This window comes from Chelonoidis abingdonii, chromosome 14, assembly GCF_003597395.2.
Source record: "Chelonoidis abingdonii isolate Lonesome George chromosome 14, CheloAbing_2.0, whole genome shotgun sequence".
Classification (NCBI taxonomy): domain Eukaryota; kingdom Metazoa; phylum Chordata; order Testudines; family Testudinidae; genus Chelonoidis; species Chelonoidis abingdonii.
In genome coordinates, this window is record NC_133782.1 from 13,119,054 (window position 1) to 13,144,729 (window position 25,676).

A 25,676-nucleotide genomic window follows, 5' to 3' on the forward strand; every position below is an offset into this window, starting at 1 on the left:
TATTGCTTTCAATATAAACAAACCATTAACTACCAGAAAGCATAGAAACCAGTTCCCTAAGGGCCCTATTTACTAAACTTCTACTCACTTTCTGTGCATGAGGCAACTGGATCAGGGCTTTCTTTTCTGAACATTTAACTCCTCTCTAAGTTCTTCCGTCTTAACCACATATCAAATGGAGTGCAGACCAAAACATAGGGCCTGGTCTAACCTTAAAGATTTTACTATGTCAGTTAGGGGTGGGATTTTTGTTTTTAAACCAACAAAGCTATGTCTGTAAAAATCCTACTGTACATACAGTTCCACTAGTATATTTAATTTGATTTCCCGAACTAGCATAAACTACACTGGTAAAATCACTTTTATACTGATATCAGTGCATCCACACTACAGCGTTTTGCTGGTATAGCTATACTAGTAAAACTATACCAGCCAATCTCTCCTAGTGTAGACAAGCCCTAGAATGAGTCCACTGAAAACTTGTGTTAAGAATCAGAGTCTTCTGATGTACTTAAGTCAACTGTATATATACATATTTTTAAGAGTCACACTACTATACAGGTTCCTTTAGAAGGTGGCAGAGTCAGATTTTTACCCATTTGTTTCTGGATGCCAGTATATCATTAGTCTGGTGATACAAGCACACTAACGCTCCAGAGGCTGCACAACATATCTCACGCAGCTGCTTGGAGCCATGCTGAGACCTTGGATTGCATCACTATCTGGGAAGAAGCATTGTTTCAGGAAGCTATTGTGGTCAGCCACAGAAATAAAGCTTGTGTGAAAAGTAGATGTTCACAAGGGCACGAGCAGGATGCCAACTAGTGCTGGAAAAAATCTCAAGCAGCTCAGAAGAAAAACACAGTGAAACGAGATAAAATGAGAATCTGGTAGGGGACAATGTGATCTGTCCAGTTTTGGATGAACTGGACAGGATTCTACAAAAATATAGTAGCAGCCATTCCAGGCAGTATTTGGAGCCTGGTGCTGGCCCTCTCCCCCTACTGAGGATGACTGGCTAGACCCATAGGGAAATGAGCAGGAGGATGCTGGAGAGGAACTGGCCCTTTTTTGTGACTCAGGACCCTGATGACAGCCAGCTGGAAAGCCAGTCCCAGTTCTACTGTGTTACAATGGACCCAGGTCCCGCCCTGAATTGTTTGAGGCCGAACGCCAGGCCGGAACCGAAAGGTAAGATCCCCTAGAACTTTGGCATCTAAATACCTACCTTTACAGTCTATTTTTTATTGTTATTATTGGTGGATGTGAGCTAGGAACTCCCACCTCCCTCCCATCCTGCCCTTGTGCCCCCAGCACAGTGCAGAGGAAGTTTGTACCCCACCCCTCCTCTGCCCCCCTCAGGAAAAAGTACAGGATTGGGAGTCAGGATTCTAGCCCCAGTTCTGCCAAATTAACTCTAAAATAGTATTGAATCAGTTAAAATTGAACTGGCAGAGGAGTTAAAACTTGCTTTGGACCTACTACAAACACAATTATACTGAAAGCAGTATTGAAATGTTAGCAGCAGTTATTTGTGAATATACTTTACACAAGCATTCAAGGAGCATGAGCCTGTAAGGAGACCACTAAAATTCTCCACTATATTCAGACCTTGTATGACTTTTGGACAAATCAGTGAACATCGCTGCACCAGAGCGTCAACATCTGCGGAACCAAGACAATGTCATGTAACCATCATGCTGTTACTAATTAAAGACAAATGCAGCAGCTCAGTCTTCATTCCAGCGGTCCACAGAGCATGAGTCCTATTCTCTTAAATACTCCAGGAGAAATACCACCAAAACAAATCTGCTAGATCTATTATACATGAACTCTGTATACCTATGGTGCAGAATGAATACTAATTTTAATCAAGAAAAGCTGGCATATATGATGTTTCAGTTTTTTCTAGCAGCCGGTGCAATTCATAGATTCCAGTGCCAGAAGGGACCATTGTGATCATCCATTTTGACCTCCTGTATAACACAGGCCATACACAGACCTTCCCCGAAATAATAGCTAGAGCATTTCTTTTAGAAAAACATCCAATCCTGATTTTAAAATGGTCAGTGAGAATCCACCACAACACTTGGTAAGTTGCTTCAATGGTTAATTACTCTCACCATTAAATATTTACACCTTATTTCCCGTCTGAATTTGTTTAGCTACAATTTCCAGCCACTAGATTGTGTTATATCTTTTTCTGTTAGAAATGACGAGCCTATTATTAAATACTTGTTCTACATGTAGGTACATATAAAATGTCACCCCTTAACATTCTCTTTGTTAAACTAAATAGATTGAGCTCCTTGAGTCTATCACCAAAAGTCATGTTTTCTAATCCTTTAATTATTCTCATGGCTCTTCTCTGAACCCTCTCCAATAATTCAACATCTTTTTTGAATTGTGGATACCAGAACTGGATACAATATTCCAGAAGCAGTTGCACCAGTGCCTAATAACAAGGTAAAATAACCTCTCTACTCCTACTCGAGGTTTCCAGTTTTTGCATTAGCCCTTTGTACACAGCGTCACACTTCTAGCAATGAAGAACACCAACAAACAAAATTATCAACAGAATACCCTAAAATAAAGAAAATATTCTTTTTTGAGCACACTAATGTCTTCAAGAACAAGTCAAATAACAGAAGCAAAAATAGAGTAAATAATTCTCTTGCGCATTCATATCATTGCTTCCAGAAAAATATAAAGAAAAGAAAGGAAACCATCTGCACCTTGACTTTCATCAAGAATTCACATGAGTGTTTAAGTATTTATGTATCAACACATAAGATTGTTTTACAATGTTAAAATCATACACAGTAACGTAATTATACATATAGTTTTACTTTTTCATCTGGTGAGATTGCTGTACTAGTTTTCCAAGGAGAATAATTCAAAGTAATTTGTCTTTTACTGTAAGTATTGAGATTATTTAACTATTTAAAAATCTGGAAAAAAGTTATCTAATATTTTAATGTTACAAATGAGTCAAAAGATTTTTTTAAAACAAAAACAACAAATGGCAAGTATTCAGCAAATATAAAAAACAACCTTTTCTTGAACTGAAATTAAAATACTACAGTGTCTGGGGAAAATAATAAAATGAACAAAACATTTGATTTTGAAGAACAGCTGTTACAAAACCAAACTAACTTTAAGAATAAGGGTTTTTAAGCTGTGCATTTTTCAAAACAATCACAAAGGAACTATTGCACTCAATTCAGTTAAAAGGATATAAAATTTTTATTTTCAGGCTACTAGAAAAGTGAAATCTTTGAGTTTTGCAGATCCAACCTCAATTTGTATGTTCATTTGTTCAAATTTTTGTGCGAAGAAGCATTTGTGTCTGGCACAGAGTGCCTGTATATTTATGTGTACACTCAAACTATGGCCACATTTATTCCTATTTAAAGATTAAACTTACCCGGTGACAAACTTCTGTTTTAATTTCTTTAAGAGCACGTTCAGAGAACACACAGCCACAATTCCGCAAAAAACAAAACCTTGGGAAAAAAATAAAACCAAAGTAATTTGATTCTAACATCTCAGAAAATTTAGCTTACCAGTAACAGACATTTTATTTTATACATGAGTAATAAATAAATTAAACCAAAACTGCAGATGGCAGCAAGTAATTTACCTATTAGCTTTTTGTACACCTCCTTGTGGCTAATCAAGAGAAACACAAGTATGACATAGCTAATTTGCATTAATGATAGTGAGACTCATTATAATTACTAACTAAACAAACAATACAAAATCAAGCATTCTGAATTATGCTACATACAGTACTTTGTTAATTTATTCTGACTAGTCTAATTCAGTTTATTTTTATACTATTTCAGTGAATACTAATGAGTTTACTACAATCTCTCAAAAATTAATGAATTCTTACAAGGCCTCAGTATACTTTTCTCCTGATCCATGTAGGTTCCCCAGATCCTCTGAAGTATCTAAGCGCTAATCAAACTCTGGTATTTGTATGATGAGCACTTTGATGAGCGATGGACACTCTCCACCATGACTTTTCCAGTTGTGGCTGCTGCAAAGATCACATTCCTAGCCCATCACTTTCCCAACCCATGTCACCCCTTCCTGTGCACACCTCCATTGGCTCCACTTTCTCTATTACCTCAAACATAAGGTGCTTATATTCATTTTCAAGGCCCTTCACAGTCTATCCCCATTTTATCGTCTCTCATTCACTAATGAGCTATCTATCAGCCCACCAGCCTCCATCGCCTACTCGTTAAATTTTCAAAGAAATTTCTTCATATATTTTCCACAGGCTTCCCCTCACACTTGTAAGGTGCCCCCTGCAAACATGCACTAAGCTACCTCATTATCCATCTTCAAAACCTCTCTCAAAAGCATTTAGGAAAAATGTTGACAAACTGGAAAGAGTCCACAGAAGAGTAACAAAAATGATAAAAGGTTTAGAAAACCTGACTTATGAGAAATGGTTAAAAAATCTGGGCTTGTTTAGTCTTGAGTAAAGACAACTGAGAGGGAGGTGATAACAGTCTTCCAATATTTTAAGGGCTGTATAGAGAAAGAATTGTGATTAATAGTCCTCCATGGAGGCATGACAAGAAATAACAGGCTTAATCTGCAGCAAGGGAGCTTTAGGTTAGACATTAGGAAAAACTTTCTAACTAAAAGGGTGGTTAAGCCCTAGAACAGGAAGCTTTTAAAAACAATTGGACAAACACCAGTCAGGGATGGTCTATGTTTACTTCATCCTGCGACAGTGTAGGGGGCTGGATTTGATGACTTCTCAAAGTCCCTTCCAGCCCTACATTTCTATGATTCTAAGATTCTATATGTTGGTCAGGGAGGGTATAGGCATACTTAATCTTGACTCTCAACAGGGGGCTGCACTAGATCAGTGGTCTCCAAAGGGGGGTGTGCACAACGATCTATTGGGGGGTATAGCAGGAGGAGCACCACCAGAGCAAAAGGGTGATGCGGCAGGAGAAACGCCGCTGGAGCAGAAGGGCAGTGCGGCAGGAGTACCGTTAATAAATAAAATAAAATAAAAAATTATTTAAAAAATATTGTTTATTTCAGCTTTATCTCATCCTTTTTTAATTTCTGTTTTTTGTGTACGTTTTATAATGTACATAATATATTAGTACAGTAGTACATGTATATAATTTATACATAAATACACATATTTTGGGGGTGCGTGCTCAAAAATTTTTTACTGATGGGGTGCATGATCAAAAAAGTTTGGAGACCACTGCACTAGATGACCTCTTGATGTCTTTTACAGCCCTAAATTTCTATGATGCTTACAACAAAAAGTTGGTAATGGTTAGGCTGCTCTATCAAGCTGACCAATATTCTCTCATTGTTTCCTTGTACTTCCCAATCTGCATCCCTTTATTGTCTCTTGATTTATAGATTGTAAAATCCTTAGGGCAGGGATTGTCTTTTGTTGTTGTTGTTATTGTGTGACTGTACAATACCTAACACGATGAGGCCCTGGTGCATTAGTAAGGCTTGTAGACACTATTATTTATTTACTGTTGGTGTTACTATAATGTTGGGGCTATTCATAGTAATTCTCAAAACATCTGATTTGAAAATTAATTTGAGAAGTGGATTAAACATAATGGCCATTTTTTAAAATATGGACCTAAGTAAAATGTAGAGTCTTGGAGCAGTTTAGCTAATTTTATGATTCCTACCATAATTCAGTTTTCCAGTGTTCGATATAAAAAATTTTGAAGTTAAGCCAAACATAATTCTTACTTTTATACAATCCAAAATACCCATGTTACTGTGTATAAATACATAACATAACAAATTTTCTGCTAACTACTAAATGAGCAGTATTGCCAATGGGAGCTATATTCTTAACATTCCCTTTCTGAATATCTCAAAGACAAAGGGAAAAAAGCATGAGATGGATCTGTTAATGATTCCCAAAGCATATAAACCTTATACAGAAAGAGCTTCCTTTCCAACAACCCAATATGGGGCAGGGGAGCTTCAAAGTACCAATAAATAAGAGTCATCCCCTCCTCGATCCTGAAACATTTGCTGACAGTAAAATGAAAATGACAAAGCCTTCAAGAGCCGATAAATAAGCCATTAGGCATTCACCTGTTTGACTGTTAGTTACTGACTATAGTACAATTTAAAATGGATTCTTGGAATGAACAGGCATTAAAGAAGAACGTTTTCTTGCTGGGGGTAATTATTTTGAGAAGTCGAATATTAGGTCATTCATCATCATAAATAAAATGGGTGAGGGGATCTTGAACATAATTTGGTAGACTTCCACTCTAGTTTCACAGATCTGCCACTATTACATTCCTCCAAAATAATGTGTCACAACAGGAAGACTCCCTGGGGTTCACCTTGCACCACAGAAGTTAATAGGAGTTTTGCAGTAGACTTTCAGTGGGAAAGGGATTACAGCCCCCTAATGTAGTTATGACAATTTACAGCTGCTCAGGATCTGCTTTCCCAATATTTTAACATTTTCTACAGTATTAATTTACACAGTTCTAAGTAAAGTCCAGTTAAAGTTGTATATACGATACTAACCGATGCCTTCCATTCATTTCCAAGCCCACCACAGGACAAATAAAGCGTGCACACTGGATGTCGTCATATTTATCACCTTTTGTGTTCCCTTTATCACCTTTCCAAGCTGGATTATCTGCAAGGTTCAGCTCTGTTACATTCTGAAAGAGACAAATGTAAGTTTTTAAGTTGTGTTCTAATGATGTTTGAGACATGTTGAAGTGGTGATGCTCCTGAAGATACATTTTCCTTTACGGTTTTGTAGTGGGGCAGTTGCCCCACTTTGGCAGAGGAGGGGTGAAAGGAGGCTGGAGGGAGCCTGTGCAGAACCCGGCCAATCAGAGAAGGGCAGAAAGGCAGCCAATCAGGACCAGGCTGGGCCCTACATAAATGCTGCAAAGCAGAGCTGAGGGCAGTCCCTTCCTGACAAGCAGGGGAGAAGGACTGGCTCCCTGTAGACAGAGTACCTAGGCGAGAGCAGTGCTGGGCAGGCTCAGAGGAGCAGAGAGTGAGCCAGCCAGGCGACGGCCCCTGACAAAAAGGGCCAAGAAGGTATAAGGACCAAGGGAAAGTGGCCCAGAGTACACAGGGAGAAGAGAGGATTGAAGGAAAGCAGTGGGAGGCTACCGCTAGAGGGTTCTGTAGTGGGTAGGCCTGGATCCTCCTCTCCCCCCTTACACCACACCTTACCATAGAGAAGCATGGCTGAAGGACAGTGCCTTGTCCCTGAGGCAAGGGACTAGACTTTGGGGCGGCAGATGCACACCGACGACTGCTGATACCCCTGAAAGGAGGGAGAATAGAGCAGTGGCACAGATGAAGGGCTGGGTCCAGAAGAGGACGCCACAAACCAGAAAGCAACACAGGTCCCAGAGAGCACAGCAGGCAACGGGTGGGACACCACCCGCAAAGGGAGCTCCACGGCTAGGACAGAGCTAATTCCCAGAGCAACCAGCAGGAGGCACCGAGATGGTGAGCACAACCCATTACAGGTTTATTATATGAAGAAATGATGAAATTCAACAGAGATAAGTGCTAAGTACTACAGTTAGAAAGGAAAAATCAAATGCACAACTACAAAATGGAGAATAATTGGCGCAGATGTAATACTGCTAAGAAGGATCTGGGGGTTATAGTAGAGCACAAATTGAATGAGTTAATGTGATGAGGTTGCATAAAAGACTAATATTCCAAGGTATATTAACAGGTGCATCATCTGTAAGACACCAGAGGTAACTGTCCCACTCTACTCAGCACTGGTGAGGCCTCAATGTCCAATTCGGGGCACCACACTTTAGGAAAGATATGGATAAACTGAAGAGAGTCCGGAGGAGAGCAACAAAAATGAAAAAGTTAAGAAAATCTGATATGAGGGAAGGTTTAAAAAAAGCTGGGCATGTTTAGTCTTAAGAAAAGATAACTGGGGAGGGGCCTGATAACAGTTTTTCAATACGTTATGGCTGTATATAAAAGAGAACTGTGATTAATAGTTCTCCATGCCACTGAAGGTGGAGCAAGAAATATTGGGCTCAATCTGTAGCAAGGGAGATTTAGATTAGATATTAGGAAAATCTTTCTAACTATAAGGGGAGTTAAATCCTGGAATAGGCTTCCCAGGTAGGTTGTGGAATACCCATCACTGGAAATTGTTAAGAACAGTTTGAACAAAAACCTGTCAGGGATGATCCAGGTTTGCTTGGTTTTGCCTCAACATAGGGACTTTATGACTTCATAAGGTCCCTTACAGCCCTTCATTTCTATGATTCTATTATCTTACATTAGAGCTTTCAATTACATTTATAACGACAATGACATTTTAGTGTCAGACACTGTACAAAGTCTTTATAAGTTCAGCCATACAGCAGCTCTGAAATTTTACACCTGCAAAGTGTTTGTGATCTATCTGGCATGGGAGACTCAGGATTCTATGCCTGATGGCAGTATTCTAACTGATAATTCTGCAATACAGTATAAAGATTTAAAAATAAACCATTTACAAAGTGGCCATATTGGCTCAATATCAACTAGCCTCTTTCCCAGTTTAGTCTCACTGTGCCTCTCTTTACTCACTGTTTAAAAGGTGATGATAATACCTATGTTACAGGAGTGGTATGGACTTGGTTATTTAAGTGACATGCAAGGTATCAGGAGTAAGGCTACGTTTTAGTCATGAGTATTTTTAGTAAAAGTCACAGACAGGTCACGGGCAGTAAACAAAAATTCACGGCCCATTACCTGTCCATGACTTTTACTAAAAATACCCATGACTGCAACTTGGGGGTCTGCCTGGGGGCCCCACGGGTGCTGGGGGAGGCCAGCCCAGATGGCATGGGCAGGGGGGAAGGCAGCGGCATACAGCCCAGGATTCCACTAGTGCTGAATGGGGGGAGGGTTGGCGGGGCGCCTCTCTCCCACCTGCGCAGCAGCAGAGTTTGGATGTGGAGGGAAAAGGGGGTTGGGGCACAGGATGGGGTAAGGTGAACTCTGGAGCTTACTTGGGGGGTTCCACGGAAGCGGCGACAATGCCTTTGCTCAGCTCCTAGGTGGAGGCATGGCCAAGCAGCTCTGTGACAATCTCACAGCCTTAATCATGAGCTATTCACAGAGCAAAGGGTGATCCAAATGCAGTTCTAAATTCTATGAGGTGACATGGGCAACTCATGTTTAATGCAGAAGTGTAGCTTGTGAAGACAACATGGTACAGCATGCAATACTCCACTTCAGGACAGGACAAATGCCTGTTTGGATCAAGATGGAGTATGGCAAACTGGGTGTAGTAGTTTCTACAGGTTGCATCCCCATAGTATAGAAGAAAGTGACTGAAATCAGCTCCATTTTATACAGACTGGGTACAGACACTGGCTGCCTAGCAATTTGAGAATGTGACCTTTAGTTAAAAGTATGGGAGCCCCTGCCATACAATATATCATAAAAAGACGGATATCCTCCAATATAGCAGCAGTGTCTCCAATAGTGTAAGCCAACACAACTGCTACCAAAGCATCACACTGCCTGGAAACGAGATGCTAAATTTACATGGTGTATAAGAATTTACATTATTTGCTAAACTTTCCATTTTGAACTGGAAAAAGTGCCAGAACAGTACTTGAAAAATTAAGATATTAATTGGCTGCTTTTTACAATCAGATTTAAATTTTGGCATCCACTTACCTTAATGCTCCTGATATATGATGCAGCCTGCACAAGGGATTTATCAGATGACTTGTCCAGTAAAAATTCAATGACAGCATCTTTGTTATACAGCCTATAACATAGAATGAGTAGTCAAAATTCTGTGACTTTCATAAACTACATTTATTCAAAAATTAGTATTTTTATCAAGTAAGCTAAAGAAAAAACAATCATACCTGCCCAGCTCACAGGCTACAATTGGTCTCCTTAGTTCTTCTTGACTCAGTGTGCAGTAGTACCATTGTGCCACTAATTCTGCATTTTTGTCAATCTGAAGGAGGAAAAAACATTGGTTTATCATTCATTTCAGATGGATTTTCCCACTGGCAGATTTATCATTCAAACCTTTACATTTGAAACCAACACCCTCTGGGCTCAAATTCACCTGATAAAATGCTTTTTCAAAATCTTTTTCAGTGAAGATTCTGCACATTTGCTAGATTAGACTTTGATTTAGTGTTATGGGAAACAAGTGGTTTGCCTATGTCTGACTTGGAGCTCAATCTTGCTAACCCTTACTCATGTAAGTAGCCCCACTGATTTCAACAGGACTCCTGACAGACATAAATGTCTAACTGCATGTGTTACCACTGCAGGATCAGAACATTAGATTACAAACTCAACCAGAAAAGTCTGAGGGAGGGTCTTCTAGTGCTGTGGTTTTCAAACTGTGGTCTGCAGACTGCTGGAAGTCTGAAGACTGTGTCTAAGAGGTCTGCAAAAAGTTGTCATTATCATAGAACAGCAGTGTTTAACCTTGGGTCCACAGACTATGTCTAAGACTTTCAAAGGCGTCCGTGCCTCCATTTGAAATTTTTGAGGGGTCTGAAAATGAAAAAAAAGTTGAAAACCACTGTTCTATTGGTTCCCATCCTTTTTGTTGGAGCCCCTTCCTTGGGATGAATTGACAAAGGACAATGTTTTTCCTTATATTTTGTCTATTTTCATCTGTTCTCTATTCCTCTGTCTCCCCCCCCTTCCCTCACTCATCTTTTACAAGTTTTTCTGCTCACTTGTCTCTTTCCACCTGTTCCTCTTCTCCCCTAAGGCTATCGCTGCCCATCAGTATGACCCAATGCTAAGGCAAGTGAAACGAGAGCAGAAGAGCAAAGTTTGGGCTGGTAGGCTGTTGCCTGAGCCCTACAACCTGTAAATGTGAGCTACTGCCTCAGCTGAGCACATTGTGGGCCACAGGAGAAACAGGAAGAGAATGTGGGTGGATTTAAAACGGCTGCTTGGTGCTTTATACATGGCAAAATGTTTGCCGTGTTTGTGTATACTCATGGGGATGGCCATGAGGTCCTGCAGCTTTTTCCATTCACACTGATTCTCTCCTCTGATTTGCCCTTCAAGGCAAGAGCAAATATTCACTGAGAACGCTGTACATGCTTGATAAATTAAAAAAACAGAAGAGATCTAACTAGCTGTCAGAATGTCTTTAGTGCTATAGTGTAACACAGACACTACCATAATGAATCCAATCATTGATCCATCTCATCCATTATTCTGTCTCCAGGAGTAGCCAATACTGGATGTTTTCTGAGGAATAACTGCCCATAGGGGAAGTTTCTTCCTAACTCCAGGCAGCTAGTGGGTTGGCTTATCCCCAGAAACACAGGGGCTTACAGCTGATTAGACAAAAAGTGCATAACATAACCATAGCTAGCATCCAAGAATGCACCCACAGAAACACACCACCCCTTTTGAATCTTCCTGAACAGCTGGCTATCACTAATTATGTAGCAGTGAACAGCAGGTGAATTCCATGTTGTGCAATAAGTGGCACTCTCTGCCCGTTTTACTGGCATGAAGTTTAGCTTCATTCTCATAACAAGCCATCACAAAAAGCTGCCGCGCTCGGACAGTGTCAGATAAAGAACAACCTCCACCTGGAAAAACACGCTGCGGCCTCACACTGCAGGGGGAGAGAGACAGAGATTCCAGAGGGGTTTGCAATCGCCAGCTCCGGGCTATTCCTCTGAGTCACTAACAGGCTTACAGCGAGGATCTCCAGCTGTTTTACTGGGGGAGTCCCCTGACTTCCTGTTCAAACCTCGACCGCAGCCCCGCTCCCTCTCAGTGACCAGGCTTTCCACACTGCGGGGGGGGGGGCTCCAATCCCCGCCCTCTCGCGGACCGGGCCAGCCGCCCCCTGCCTGGATCCCTGGAGCACACTCCTACCTTCTCGACCTTACGAGGCCCTTTCACTAATTCGTGTCTCTTGGGGATGGTTCCCCCATCGCAACCCATCCTTCCCCTCCAAGCTGCACTTCCGCGTCGTCCCCTCTCCCACACCAAACTTACTTCCGGCAGGATGACAAGTGCTTCCGGCGCACGGGGATGACGAACAGGGGCTCAGGTTGCTACGGTCCCCTAGCAACCAGTCACCCGAGGGGCGGGGGGAGGGGAGGGGGTTTGAGCCTGCGGAGTTGAGCTCAGTGTCCCTCGTTGTATGGATTCAGTGGTTGGTGGGAGGGTTCATCCTGCTCCCACACTAGGGCCCTGGGAAACGCGCACCGTACCACAGAGCCCAATGGGGCCCCCGCATGTCACTCCAAACCTGCACGCACAGGCACTGGGGGTTGGGCCCTGGCACACAGGAATGGCACTGACAATCAGCCACTTGGGGATTGGCCTTGGCACATGAGGATGGACACTGATATACAGGGGTGCATGAGGATAGCCACTGACACACAGGGATGGGTACTAACATACAGATACATGGAGATAGGCACTAGAGTTGCCAACCCTCCAAGATTGTCCTGGAGCAGGAGTCCCCAACACGGTGCCCACGGGTGCCGTGGTGCCCACTGGGTTGTCTGTGCCTGCGTACTGGCCAGCGAATGAGCATCTGCCAAAATGCCACTGACAAGCTGCATCATCCAGAGGCATCGCTGCTGAAATGCTACTTGGCGGCATTTCGGCGGTGATGCCTATTGACGTTGCCAATTCTCAGCGGAATTTTGGCAGATGCTTGGGGGGAAAAGGTTGGGGACCACTGTCCTGGAGTCTCCAGGAATTAAAGATTAATCTGTAATTAAAGATTAATCTTTATGTGATGAAGCCTCCAGGAATACATCCAACCAAAATTGGCAACCTTAGTGGGCACTGACACATGGGAGTGGGCACTGATGTACAGGCACACGGAGATGGGCCTTGGGTTACGGGGATGGGCACTGATTTACAAGCACATGGGGATGGGCACTTGGACACAGGGACAGGTACTGACACACAGGGATGGGAACTGATATACAGGCACACTAGAATGGCACAAACATATGGGGATGGGCACTGATATGAAGGCACATGGACAGCATGGACGCCTTAGGTTTGCCACCTGCCCAGGTTTTCCCAAGATCATCCCTTTTTTGAGCTATCCAGCTGTCCAGTTTTTATGGGGGTTAGGACCATCCTGGATGTAGGGTGATTAGATAGTAAGTGTAAAAAATCGGGATGGGGTGGGGGGTAAATAGATGCCTATATAAGAAAAAGTCTCCCAAATCAGCACTGTCCCTATAAAATCAGGACATCTGGTCACCCTACCAGGATGTCGTGAGTTTTTGTACCTCAGAGGCAGGGCCGGCTCCAGGGTTTTTGCTGTCCCAAGCGGCAAAAAAAAAAAAAGTCATGATCGCGATCGGCGGCAGCTCCACAGCATCGCTTTCTTCTTCAGCGGGAATTCAGTGGCAGGTCCTTCCCTCCGAAAGGGACCCGCTGCCGAATTGCCCTTTTCTGAAGCTTTTTCAGATTTCATTGGCCAGCCTCCGAGAACAGACTGCCTTTAGGGTCTCTCTTTTGTGTACCTTTGACGTTGATTTATGTCAGTGTGAATGCAAAGCAGCAATAGTGATGTCACTTTCTTTCCCTGTCTCTTTCACATACGCACTTCTCACACACTTCATTTTACCTCCTCCAGCTCCTTCACCTTCACAAAACAAAACTTCAGTGGGAATTTTTCCAAAGTTAAGATTGCAGGATTGTGGTTTATTGCTATTCCTCATGTGTCTCCATCCAGGAAATTTCAAGGTCCATTAAGACCATGTCCTTAGTGCTGAGCAGGGGCGGCTCTAGGGATTTTGCCGCCTCAAGCATAGCAGGCAGGTTCCCTCCAGCAGTTTGCCTATGGAGGGTCCATTGGTCCTGCCTGCAGGAGGCCCACCGAAGCCGCAGGACCAGCGGACCCTCCACAGGCAAACCGCCGGAGGCAGTCTGCCTGCCGCCCTCGCAGCACCGGCAGAGCGCCCCCCACCCCCCTGCGGCTTGCTGCCACAAGCATCCATGCTTGGGGCCTGGAGCATGCCGGGCCTGGAGCTGCCCCTGGTGCTGAGACTCTAAAAGGATGACAGTCATCATGTGGACACCCTCCCACTGAGAACTAGACTAAGACTAGATTTCTCGCAGGCCACTGAAAAAGGCAACAGAAAGGTTGAATTTAAACAAGCAGCCTAGAAGTAAAAGGTATTATATCCTTCTACCAAATCCTGGGTCAGTTTCTTTAATAAATCATTTTCATTATATTAAGACCCTTATGTTTTTTAGTAATTTACTCTTCTTGTACCTGAATGTGATGCTTGCAATATTGTTTATGATATTCTCCTTTAAAACCCCTCCAATGATTACTGTTGGACATTGTGCAGTAAAATTATGTGCCCATTTTATATTTGAAAATCCCTACCTTAACATGTATTCTTTCCCATTCTTTCTTTGTTGATAAGAATAACAAATAGTAATAGTTATGTTGGGGTTCCATTTCTTTCAAAAGAAAATACTACCGTAACTTCCTGATCAAAGGGCCTACTTCTGCCCTGGTTTTATACATATACTATATTAGACTTCTTTGTGGTTGTTTCTTAGGCGATCTTCAGCAAGCTATAGCTCAGAGTTACTAAACCTACTTAATTGATACTATCGTTTAAAGTTTCTGATTCAAAGCAGAATTTGTTTCTGTTGTTTTTGGTTTTTGTTTTGATAAGAAGGTTCTAAAATTAAAATGCTTTCAGAAAACACAGCTAGGAGAATATGGGGAAATGAGCAAACAGCTGGTTCAGCTATTAGTCTGAATTGATAGAACCAATGATAGCCTCATGACTACTTGTTCCTGTTCTCACTCCCTTTTCTTGCATCAAATAACTGGAAAGAGATACCTAAACTGAGTACCCACTCTCCTGCCCTGCCCAGTTAAGTCTGTGAGAGAGTTGTTAAGGACATAGGCACAACATCATTTTTGCAATGGTATATTGATAAATTAAACATATTTGTATCAATATGTTATTTATTAATATTTTGTGAACTACAAAAATTGTAAAACTCATTTAAAAGGGAAAACAGAAGAACAAAATTAAACATCAGAAATGCAGAGAACAAATTTCTGCAGATATCAGGCCAGGCCAAAATATATACAGTGTGCTCAAAATAAAGAGCGACTTAAATATTTTTTCTTTGCACTTCCATTGTAAATCTGTCTGAATGCAGCTGTTTCAGCAATGCATTCTGTTGCATGTTGGAACACTACACTGAGACAGCCAAATTTTCTTTACAGGGACAAATTGCACCCACATTTTTGCATCCACAAATGAATTGTGACTGCAAATACTGGCAAAACTATCTGCCTGATTATCAGAAGCAAATTATACAGATACAAGTTGTACCTACAAAAGGAAGACAAGACTTGAAAATTTAAGCCATATTTTTTAAAATAAATTAGTTGGTAAAAAAAATACAAAACAACACACAAAAACCTATCTAGGTATTTATATGGCCCCCATCACTATAATATCTGAGCACCAGAGAGAGTAAAATCATACAAAAATCATTGGATCAAATTCCTGAACAATGCAGAAGTGTTCTCAAAATGAGCGCACATGTATCCTGCAAGAGCAGCATTACTGTGCACGCAAATTTTGGCCAGCAGCAACCCAATAAACAGATTATTCCTGTCTTGACAGTCACCCTAATTTTGCATGAACAACCTGCATGTGTGTTTAGTGATCATAAACATGCTGACCATGCTCCCTAAACTTTGAGGCCAATTCTGTAATGGTCCATTATAGCTTCTCTCACGGAAGACCTGTGAAGTTGCTCCATGGGTTTAGATGAGACCCAGAATGGGGAGCACAGCTTTCTCTGTGGTGCTGGGTAAGGGTTTTCTAAGGCCTATATATACATAATCTGCCAGAATTTGTTCCATAATGTGCTCATAACATTGTAATATGAAAGATCTGTAAATGACATTTTATTAAAAAATCTGTAGTTTAAAACAAATACGGTAAATAATCCCTTGGAAAAGGGAGAATGAAAATGGCTTCACATAAAAATATATCACAGTTTAAATCTTGGTCTGTAATCAAGAAAACCAGTAAAACACTTACATTTCCAAGTGAAAAATAATAGAAAAATATATTTATCTGCTTTGTTTGGAAAGATAAGAAATCAGACAAATAATAACATAATTGTATAACAATGCTCTATGGAAACTTTTGCCAAGCCACTCAGACAGTTGATTGGAAGGGTTGACTTAGCATTTTCCAGACAGTGCTCTAAACTGTTGTGCGGAAAGTACAAATTCTATTCCTGGTCACAGTGGGTATTTCTACACAGCCCGTGGGAGTCAGCCTCCTCGCCTAGGGCAACAGACTCGGGGTAGCTAGCTTTTGTTAACGCTCTAAAGATAGGTGTATAGACAGTGCTTTGAAATTGCAGCTTGGGCTGCAGCACAAGCTCTGAAGCCTAGGAGGGGTTGAGTTTCTCTGTCACTTCAAAGTGTTGTCTATACATCTGTTTTTAGAGCACCAGAGCATGCCCCACTAACCCAAAACTCTCAACCCGGAATGGGAGGCTTGCTGACGCAACCTGTGTAGACGTTCCTAGTGTCTCCTGCTCTCAGGGCCTTCGTACACTTTTCATTGCCCAACAGCAACCTCTACAGGGTATGGCTGATTTAAGACTCGCATTTGAGTTCTTTGTGGAGTCCTGTCTTCCTCGGCTCCCAGGATACCATAGTTGAGGGGTTAAAACCCAGAAATAGGGGGAGATCCCAAAGTTTTCACCAGGATTCTCATCTAAGAATGGAAAGACTTCTTCATTCCATCATCGCTCTAAACTGCTGAGTGTATTTAGACAGCTCTTTGGCTTGATTTTGAAGTTCCTGCATGGCACCTGTATTTGGATACTGCACTGCAGCATTTTTGGTGGCAACAGCCAAGTTCTTCAGCAGGCTACAAAAATGGCTGCTGCTGCAGAGGATGTCGTTCCGAATATCCTTTTCTTGAGTTTCCTGACAGAGAGAATCCACCAACTTTTGTCCCACCATAATGATCAGTTTGCTCTGTGCTATGAAGATTTCAGGTGGTTGATTATTGCTAAGACTACTGGTAAATACACTAATAGCCTTGTGAAGGGCCCCAAAATACAGTCGACAGTTTTCTGAGAGAGTGATTTTCTTTGCCAAGTCCAGGTTGCTCTGAATATTATGCTTTTTTGAAGGTGGGAAAACCTAAAAAAGGGAAAAGAAAACAAGAGAGACATTCAGTTTGGTAACACAGAGATTGTTTCCTTATCCTGTATTCTCCTGTAGTTTCAATAAAATAAATTATTCTTCTCGTCGCTGCAGCTGATTTGCCACAGCCTCAAAATTGTCACAGCCTGGAGGTCTTTTGTAATGATAAAGCACTATTTCTAGCCTTGGTAGGCCATGAAATATCAGATCTTAAAATGATATGATCCTAATTGTAATCTGTCTTTTGCCCACATACACACACTTCACTTTCAACGTGATTTTAGTAGCTGATGTCACAGGAACTGCTGGAGTGAAAAATCAATGCTTTCAAAAGGTTGAACACTTTGAATTCTAGTTTTCAAATCTATAAAGCATTTAGGGCTGATTGTACAAGGTATTGGCTTCATGGGAGTTGTCGCGGGTAATCAGAATTCTGAAAATCAAGGCTTTCATCTCTTATTGTGGCTTTTGAGATATTAGCTGGTTCAGCCATACTCAAAATAAAGTGAAAATGGCAAGACAGTAAATTATGCTATGATTTAAAAAGCCAGGATCTCATGACATGAGGATTAGAAGGACTTCCTTAGACTAGTACAAATGCTTTCAGGACTTGTAAATTGTTCCAAGCACTGGTCCCTGACAAAAAGTCAGTTAAAAACAAAAAATCCCTTCATAAAAATTTATTTGTCCAGTCAAATTCTAGCTTTTAAAAATGTCAACAAGGTGTTGAAGCAATTTATAACTTCAGGGACCAAAAGCCTTTACTAGCAACAATTTTCAAAATCAGAAATACCTTTGTTTTTAAATCTGCATTCTTCTTTGCCACCTCTTTAGCTGAAAGGGGTTTTTGTGCCTGTTCCAACCCAGGAGGCTTCTGAAAAATAAAAACACTTGAAATGATTTTTATATTGTTTCAACATACTATGTCAGGTTTTGTTTTATATAGTGGCATAAGAATTCCTTGTTTTAAAAGTTACATGCAGCCCAAATGTTGCTACTGTATACAATGACACCTGCTGTTAGAAGCATAACTGATCAGCTGTAATTTCTACTACAGAATTTAGGAGCTGACCCTGAAAAGAGTAGTAGCATCGGGTCCATCATCAATGAACTACTTCCAGCTAATGATAGTATTCCAGTTATGACAGAGCCATTTACTGTCTGATACTTGTTCTTTATACTCTGTTCCCAGAGTAACTTCCAATATTGTTTAAGTCTAGATATTATATCCTGGCATTTGATTTAAATATTTTCTCTCTCTCTCTCTTTCCAGCTTTTATGCTGCTGCCCATAGTATCGGTGTAAAAGCAAGAGCTAGAGCAATGTTCCTAGTAAGCTTCTTTGAGTCTCTGGCATTTCTCCCTTTCTGGAAAAATTACTCAACTGACAAGCACCTGGAAAATTAATAAATAGGCCATGTAATCTACAGTATAAAATTAAGTTGCTTAGACCATTTGGTTTATTTGTTAACACATTTTGTAAATTACCCCTACACCTCAAAGCCACATTTTCTAGCAAATCACAAGCAAGGAAGCTGACATTTCTTGCATCTGCACCGTAGCTGATGTGCACTCAAAACACAAAATTATGCCATATCCATTCATGTTGAGTATGCTGACATAAAACAAATAGCACCCTAAAGAAACACATTGTTTGAAACTGGGCTGAAAATTTAACCTTAAGCACATCTGTGTGGTGAGTTCAAGAATTGCTCTCGAAGAATGGACAAGCCCCACTTCTCTAGTCCTTCTATATTTGACTGACTGCCATGGTTGTGGCTGCTGTGGCACTTGTAGCCAGCCACAGCACTCCCAAAGGCCTGGAGCTAAGCAATCGGCTGGCAGATGAAACTGAACATAAACCAAAGCAAGGTTCGTGATAAAGCAAAGTTAAAATAGAGCAAGTAAACTTCCCTGCAAACAACATGAAACAGAAAATTGGCAGCAAATCATGTTACACTGACCTGTAACTGAACATAATCACAGTCTTCAGTGATATTTTCTCTTGATTTCTCAGAATAGACTTTGTTTTTGTTTGGTTTATCCAAAGTATTTCTTTGGAGTGAATCAAGTTCTCTTCTTCTGGGTATTGGGATCGGCTTTGCCATTTTATGGTCTGTACCAATTTTTGGTGACTTGGTCTCTTGTTCCTTGCTATTCTTTTTGAAGAGAAGCTTTCCATTAGCTATGATAATAGAAACAAATCTCTTGATATCATCTGGAATTGCACGGGCTACCATAACAAACCGATCAAGATCATCTGGGTTATTCTGAGGTTTCTTAATGACCAGAACTTCCAGTGACCATTTGCAGTTATTCAGTGCTTCTCTTGTTTCTACCAAGATCTGGAATGAGTCTTTAAGAATTTTCAGTTGTGTTTTAATTCTAGTTTGAAGGTTATTGTCAGTGACACAAGAGGCATTCACCTTGATGACTTGAGCAAAGTCCAAGAATTCTCCCAAAGATACTTTTATGTGATCAATTGCTCTATGGATTTCCTCAAGGTTTGTCTCCAGGTATTCCTGGAATCTCCACTTACTGCTTACAAAAATCATCAGACTTGCAACTGAACTGGATACACTGTGCTGCAGCTTGGTCAATGTCTCTATGGCTAAGTCAAGCTCCAAGTTAATTTCTTTTGCAGGTTCTTCTGATGATGACATAGAAGAGGACTCAGCAGAAGAGCTTGATGATGTAGATAGGGTACTGGTTCTACTGTCCCCACTGGAAACTGATAACCTGTCTTGTTCTAATTTGGCATCTTTTGACAGCTGTGGAGGAATGTTATAAGTATGGTTTTCAAAACTACTGTTGTTTTTTTCAGTCCCTTTCCTGTGCTGTAAAGCAGTAGGCAGCACTTTTGGAATATCATAAACATTTGGTTCAGAGTTCTGTTGCTCAACCCTTGGAGTCAGAAAGCTTGGCGGAACATGATAGTTACCGTTGTGCTGCAAAAGTAGCATGTCACGTGAGGATGGTACATTATAACAAGAGATATCAGGAAAGGTTAATTTTCTCTGTGTTGGTGGGACATCATACATTTGTGGATTCACTGATTTGCTTTTGATATTTGTTGGTGGAACATTTTGCAAACTAGTACCGTATCTGGCTGGTGGTATGTCATACAGCACCTGCTTTTCCAGGGAACTGTTGGAAGGATCTTTTTTTAAACCCATTTTTTCAGGTGATACCGGAATATCATAAATCCATTCTGACTTCTGAGGATTTGGCAAGGTGTTATAATGACCCAAACATTTTATTTGAGGCAAATTTTGTAGTGAAATGTCATGGTCTCTTGCAGTTGTGGGGGGGACATCATACACCTGGAAAGCAGTACACAAGGTTTACAAGTGGCATTTAGAAATATAAGGTCAGATCCATAGGCATAGATCAATGAAATCCATGTAGCTATGCCGATTTACACCAGCTGTGGCTCTGGCACATAGTTCTAATTCTGCTCCCTCTCTGAAATGCACAATCACACTGCAAATATGAAATATCTAATATTTTGACCAAGTATATTTTTGTCATATTCACAGATTATCAAACTGTAAGGTAATGTCGATCAAGGACAGTTTTATATAGTGAAGCAAACAAGATTTTATGAGCCTGTTAACTAGCAGAACTGATTCCAACCTCTTTAATTTCCGGTAGTCATATACACCCATGCACACACGCAAATTAAAAAAAGATGCATAGTTGACCACACTAAAATAATTGCACTGTGTTTACATTTTCAAAGGCTTCCTGAGATGCATATTCGTCTTATTCAATGGCCTACAGTAGCTGCTTATGTACATCTGACCTCTACAGCCTGCAGAATGATGACTGATTCTGGTGCAATAAGGCCAATATAAAAATAATATACACTTCAGGCCAGATGGTGCTTTGCTGTTTCACAAGGGTGGTGAGGAGGGAGTTCAAGATGCAACAGGAGTGTGCAGTCACTGGGCACAATTGCAGAGTCTGTGATTTGCCAAAGTTTCCAGGGGTGCAAGACACCCTCACAAGTGGCAGGAAAAAGGTGGATCCCTGACTTTCCCCTCTTCATTGGTCCATGCAGCTGGGCAGATATACAAGGCATGGGCAAACTGCACCTCTAATGGCTCCCCTGAACAATGGGATGCTCACTGAGGCACAATCCCTCCCAGAGTTTAAGCTGGAGTGTGCCCCTTCACACTACCCCCAAAGCAAGCCAGTGTCCACTCATCACGACTGAGCCTACAGTTTTCACTTTTCACCCAAGGATCTCAAAATGCTTTACAAATACTGGTGAAGTCTCACCACATCCCTATGAGGTGTAAGATTTATGTATTTAAAATTGTAAGTTCTTTGGGACATGGATCTCATTATCTATTTGGCTATCCTTGTAAAGCTCCCAGCACACTTTTTGGCATGATACAATTATTACTAATAATAATACAATTCCTATTTTTAAGCGGATGCAGTGTGATACGCATAGATTGAGTGTCTTGCCCAAGGTTGTACAGTGAATCATTGGCAGAGCTATAGCCACTAGACCACACTCTCTTCTTACAATACAATGCAAGTTATTTGTTTCTGCTTCAAGGTTACAAACATGCAGATATTCAAAAATATAAGAATCTGACATCAGTTTTACTTACCAAATAGTTTCTTGAGTCACCTTTTTTGGTGACAATGTCACTTTAAATATAGTAAGCAAACAAATATAATGATAGTTCCATCTCCAGCAGATATCCAGTATAACTAGTCTCATTTCTTACTTTAAACTTACTTAATATTAAAAATAAGAAATCTACCAAATGTGGTCTAGATTAAATTACTATAAAATGGATGCACAACTGACTGAAAAACCACACTAAAAGAATAGTTATCAATGGTTCTCTGCAAAGCAGGAAGGACATGTCTATTGGGGTCCTGTGGGAGTCTGTTCTGGGTCAAGAACTATTCAACATTTTCATTAACGACTTGGATAATGGAGTGGAGAGTACGCTTATAAAATTTGCGGACTACATCAAGACAGGAGGTGTTGCAAGTACTTGGTTGAGGACAGGTTTAGAATTCAAAATGACCTTGACAAATTGGAGAATTGATCTGAAATCTATAAGATGAAATTCAATACAAGAAAATGCACAGTGCACTTAAGAAGGAAAAAAAGCACAAATACAAAAAGAGGAAATACAAAAACAGCGGGGTAATACTACTATAGAGAAGGATTTGGGGAGAGGGTTATAGTGGGTCACAAATTGAATGTGAGTCAACTGTGTAATGGAGTTGCAAAAAAAAGGCTAGTACTCTGGGGTATTGTGTCCAGTTTGAGGCACCACACATTAAGAAAGATGTGAACAAAATGGAGACAGTCCAGAGGAGAGACACAAAAATGATTAAAGGTTTAGAAAACCTGATCTATGGCGAAAAGTTAAAAAAAATGGGTATGTTTAGACTTGAGGAAAAAAAGACCAAGGGGGGGGACTTTATAACGGTCTTCAAATATGTTAAGGGGTGTTATAAAGAGGACCATGATCAACTGTTCTCCATGTCCTCTGAAGGAAGGAAATGAAATAATGGGCTTAATCTGTAGCGAGGGAGATTTAGGTTAGACATTAGGAAAAACTTTCCAACTATAAGGACAGTTAAGTTCTCAAAGAGGTTATGGAGGGAGTTTGTGGAATCTCCATCACTGGAGTTTTTAAAGAACAGGTTAGACAAACACTTGTCAAGGATCATCCAGGACAGGTGCACTTGGCCCTGTCTCAGCACAGGGGGAGGGAATAGATACCTCAAGGTCCCTTCCAGTCCTACATGTCTATGGTTCTATGATATTAAAGAAATGTAACATTCAAGTAGTGTTGTTTTTATGTTTATACTTCCTGACAGATTGATGGCACTTAACTATTGTGCTGGTGCCCCACCTCACCTCAGAGGCATGTACAGCATATTAGTATAACCATACACCTTTTCATGTGTTCTGCTGTATGAGTGTGACAGTATTAATGAGAGACTATTCTCTGCCCTTCAGTGAGTAACACTTACACTGCCGACTGGAGAGTCTTTCTGGACATAGATTTCTGCCTTTTCCAGGCTGGATGGGATGTCATAAAGCTGTTGCTGCTCTTTCTGGATATATTCTTTGTAGAGGATCGGCACAGAGTCCTTTCTGGCTGTGGGTGGAGTGGCACACCTCTAATAAAATACAAAAGTAAGGTTGACTTAAATTCTGTTTGTCACAGCACCAACTTGAAGACTTAGGGACGTAACTGTCTTGAGTTCATGCAGGTATTCTGCGTATGTACGCAGAGCAGGATACAGTTCTTAGAATCTACTGGAGTGGACTGTAGAATAAAATCATAATGCTGTAGGGAGGGGGGATGGGCACTAGGTGGCGCAGTTGGATGTTACACATAATTTTTGAAGATTTGGATCCAAATAAATTATTTTTAAAAAATCTATAAAATTCAAAAGAGAATGAGATTCTTATCAGTTTTTTTTAATTTCCTATAGAATTCTCTACCAATCTTTATAGCAGAGTTCAAACAATAAATTAATATAAAAGTTATCATTTACTTTTAAATTTTCTAGTACTGTTGCATATGATAAGGAACTCAGAAGTCCTGAATTCCAGTCCCACTTGATGGACATATTCAGAGACATGACAGGACTCACCTGAATGCATAAGGCCACCCGGTGTTGTGGTGATGGAACATCATAAACCTCCCTTTGTATATATGGTATAGAGGCCCGAGATGCTGTGGGAAGAGTAAACCGGTGCTTGTGGGGGGGGGGAAAAGAAGAATGTAATGAGAAAGTTAAAGTGATCTTAGGGCATCTGTGAGAATGGAATGAGTCTGATGGCCGTTGCTGGAAGAATTCGTTTTGGGGTGTTAATTAAAAAACTTCTGTCAAATATTCATTGACCCTAAACTTGAAAACTGCTCATTGTCTGCCTTTTAAGCAGACAGGGTTTATTTTTCCTATAAATTCCCTTTACTAGTATTTCCACTCTATTTCAGAGATGAATTATTGACAGATTAAAAGCATTCTGCCCCACATATAGCCTAGGAAATAGAAAAGATGTGTAGTGAATAAATCCCAATCCAGATACCAACCAGATCTTTTGGCTCCCTAAAAGCAGAACAACTGAAAAGAGGTCCATGGGGTTTCTACATCAGCTTTCCTATGGGTTCAGGAACATAAGAACAGCCTTACTGAGTCAGACCACTGGTCCATCTAGCTAGTATCCTGTCTTCCGACAGTGGCCAGTGCAAGGTGCTTCAGAGGGAATGAAAAAAACAGGTAATCATCAAGTGATCCATTCCATGTCACTCATTTCCAGCTTCTGGCAAATAGAGGCTAGGGACACTTCAGAGCATGGTTTTGCAAGACATCTGAAATGAGATTATAGTGGGTGGTAGCACCACAATTATTAAAGTATATGGTACTATAAAGGAGGTTGGACTTCTCTCAGAAGAAGCAAGTCTGTTGTTCTCACCTTTACCTCTGGTCCTGTCCAACCCCTAGAGCACATGAGTCTGATGAGGGCGCTGTAGTGCATAGACCAGTTACAGATTTATTTCATTGTTTGCTTGAAACGTTGTTTTAAGAGGCATAGAAATGAAAATACCTCCACAGGCTGGAGGCTGTGGATAAGTTTAGTTAAAATGCTAGCAGACTGCTAATAGAAATGAACACTGGGACAAGGATTTTTCACTCACTCCAAAACCACCCTGAATTTTGTCTGTTCAGCAATGAGATGCCCTTGGGACTGCACAGTGGGTCTATAAATAAACCATTGCAACACCAAATTTCTGACCCCGAAGTAGATTCTGCTGAAGCTTTATGTTGCAATAAGCCATTTAAAAGTGAGAGGCAATGTTCTTCTCCACCATATTAACAATCATACCCCACCAAATTCAGAGCAATGTGGCTGAAGGACATATTGTGTGGCGGAAGGATAAGGTCCCAGCTTTTTATCTCCCTGTTTCACATTTGAGAAAGGCCTGGCTGACTGAAATGATGGTTTCTTGTAAGGACAGGAAATAAATAAATGAACATGAATTCCATTATTATTCTGCAAAAGGAGCCATCTCTCTTACAAACCATCTACGCTGACAGAACTATAAGAGAAGGCTTTATTTTTCTGCGCAGCGTAGGTAAGGACATAAGTAGAGTCCAGCTAAAAGGTTCTGGTTTGGCCCAAACTTACTTTCACATACAGACAATCTTATTTGGTTGATAGTAAAATGTGAATATCGCACCCTATTACCAGATTTGCTACAGAAAATAAATCGCTTTGTATATTTTCAAGGTCAGGCAGGCTAAGACAACAAATGGCTGAAATTTTTATTGAATGAGAAGTAACAAAATTACAATCTTTAAAATGTAGGTGGAGCATGCTCGCAGTTTTTTTTTCAGAGGGGCTAATTTTTTTCAATCAGAGTCCCTCAAAGACTGAATAGCTTCACCCAGCT

General features: G+C 40.8%; 2 protein-coding genes across 7 annotated transcripts in view; both read right to left on the bottom strand.

Moving 5' to 3' along the window:
* Positions 1 to 12,055, bottom strand: part of RTF2 (replication termination factor 2) — a 59,233-nt gene extending 47,178 nt beyond the window's left edge. Inside the window, exons 1-6 of one of the 2 annotated variants that reach the window (XM_075072254.1) lie at positions 11,914 to 12,043; positions 9,909 to 10,003; positions 9,712 to 9,805; positions 7,231 to 7,324; positions 6,562 to 6,701; positions 3,428 to 3,506 (exon numbers count right to left, since the gene is read on the bottom strand). In XM_075072254.1, the coding sequence (XP_074928355.1) occupies positions 3,428 to 3,506; positions 6,562 to 6,701; positions 7,231 to 7,324; positions 9,712 to 9,791 (393 nt within the window). In that variant the 5' untranslated portion in view covers positions 9,792 to 9,805; positions 9,909 to 10,003; positions 11,914 to 12,043. Of the gene's footprint in view, positions 1 to 3,427; positions 3,507 to 6,561; positions 6,702 to 7,230; positions 7,325 to 9,711; positions 9,806 to 9,908; positions 10,004 to 11,913 lie in introns of both variants that reach the window. The other variant, XM_032782573.2, reaches the window with a different exon arrangement.
* Positions 12,056 to 14,967: 2,912 nt separating this feature from the next.
* CASS4 (Cas scaffold protein family member 4) overlaps positions 14,968 to 25,676 on the bottom strand; it is a 37,999-nt gene continuing 27,290 nt past the window's right edge. For 3 of the 5 annotated variants that reach the window (XM_032782566.2, XM_032782568.2, XM_032782567.2), the window contains 5 exons: positions 23,872 to 23,976; positions 23,242 to 23,391; positions 19,191 to 20,549; positions 18,021 to 18,101; positions 14,968 to 17,224 (listed from right to left, as the gene is read on the bottom strand). In XM_032782566.2, coding sequence (XP_032638457.1) covers positions 16,811 to 17,224; positions 18,021 to 18,101; positions 19,191 to 20,549; positions 23,242 to 23,391; positions 23,872 to 23,976 — 2,109 coding nt within the window. In that variant the 3' untranslated portion in view covers positions 14,968 to 16,810. The remainder of the gene's footprint in view (positions 17,225 to 18,020; positions 18,102 to 19,190; positions 20,550 to 23,241; positions 23,392 to 23,871; positions 23,977 to 25,676) is intronic. The other 2 variants (XM_032782570.2, XM_032782569.2) reach the window with 2 other exon arrangements.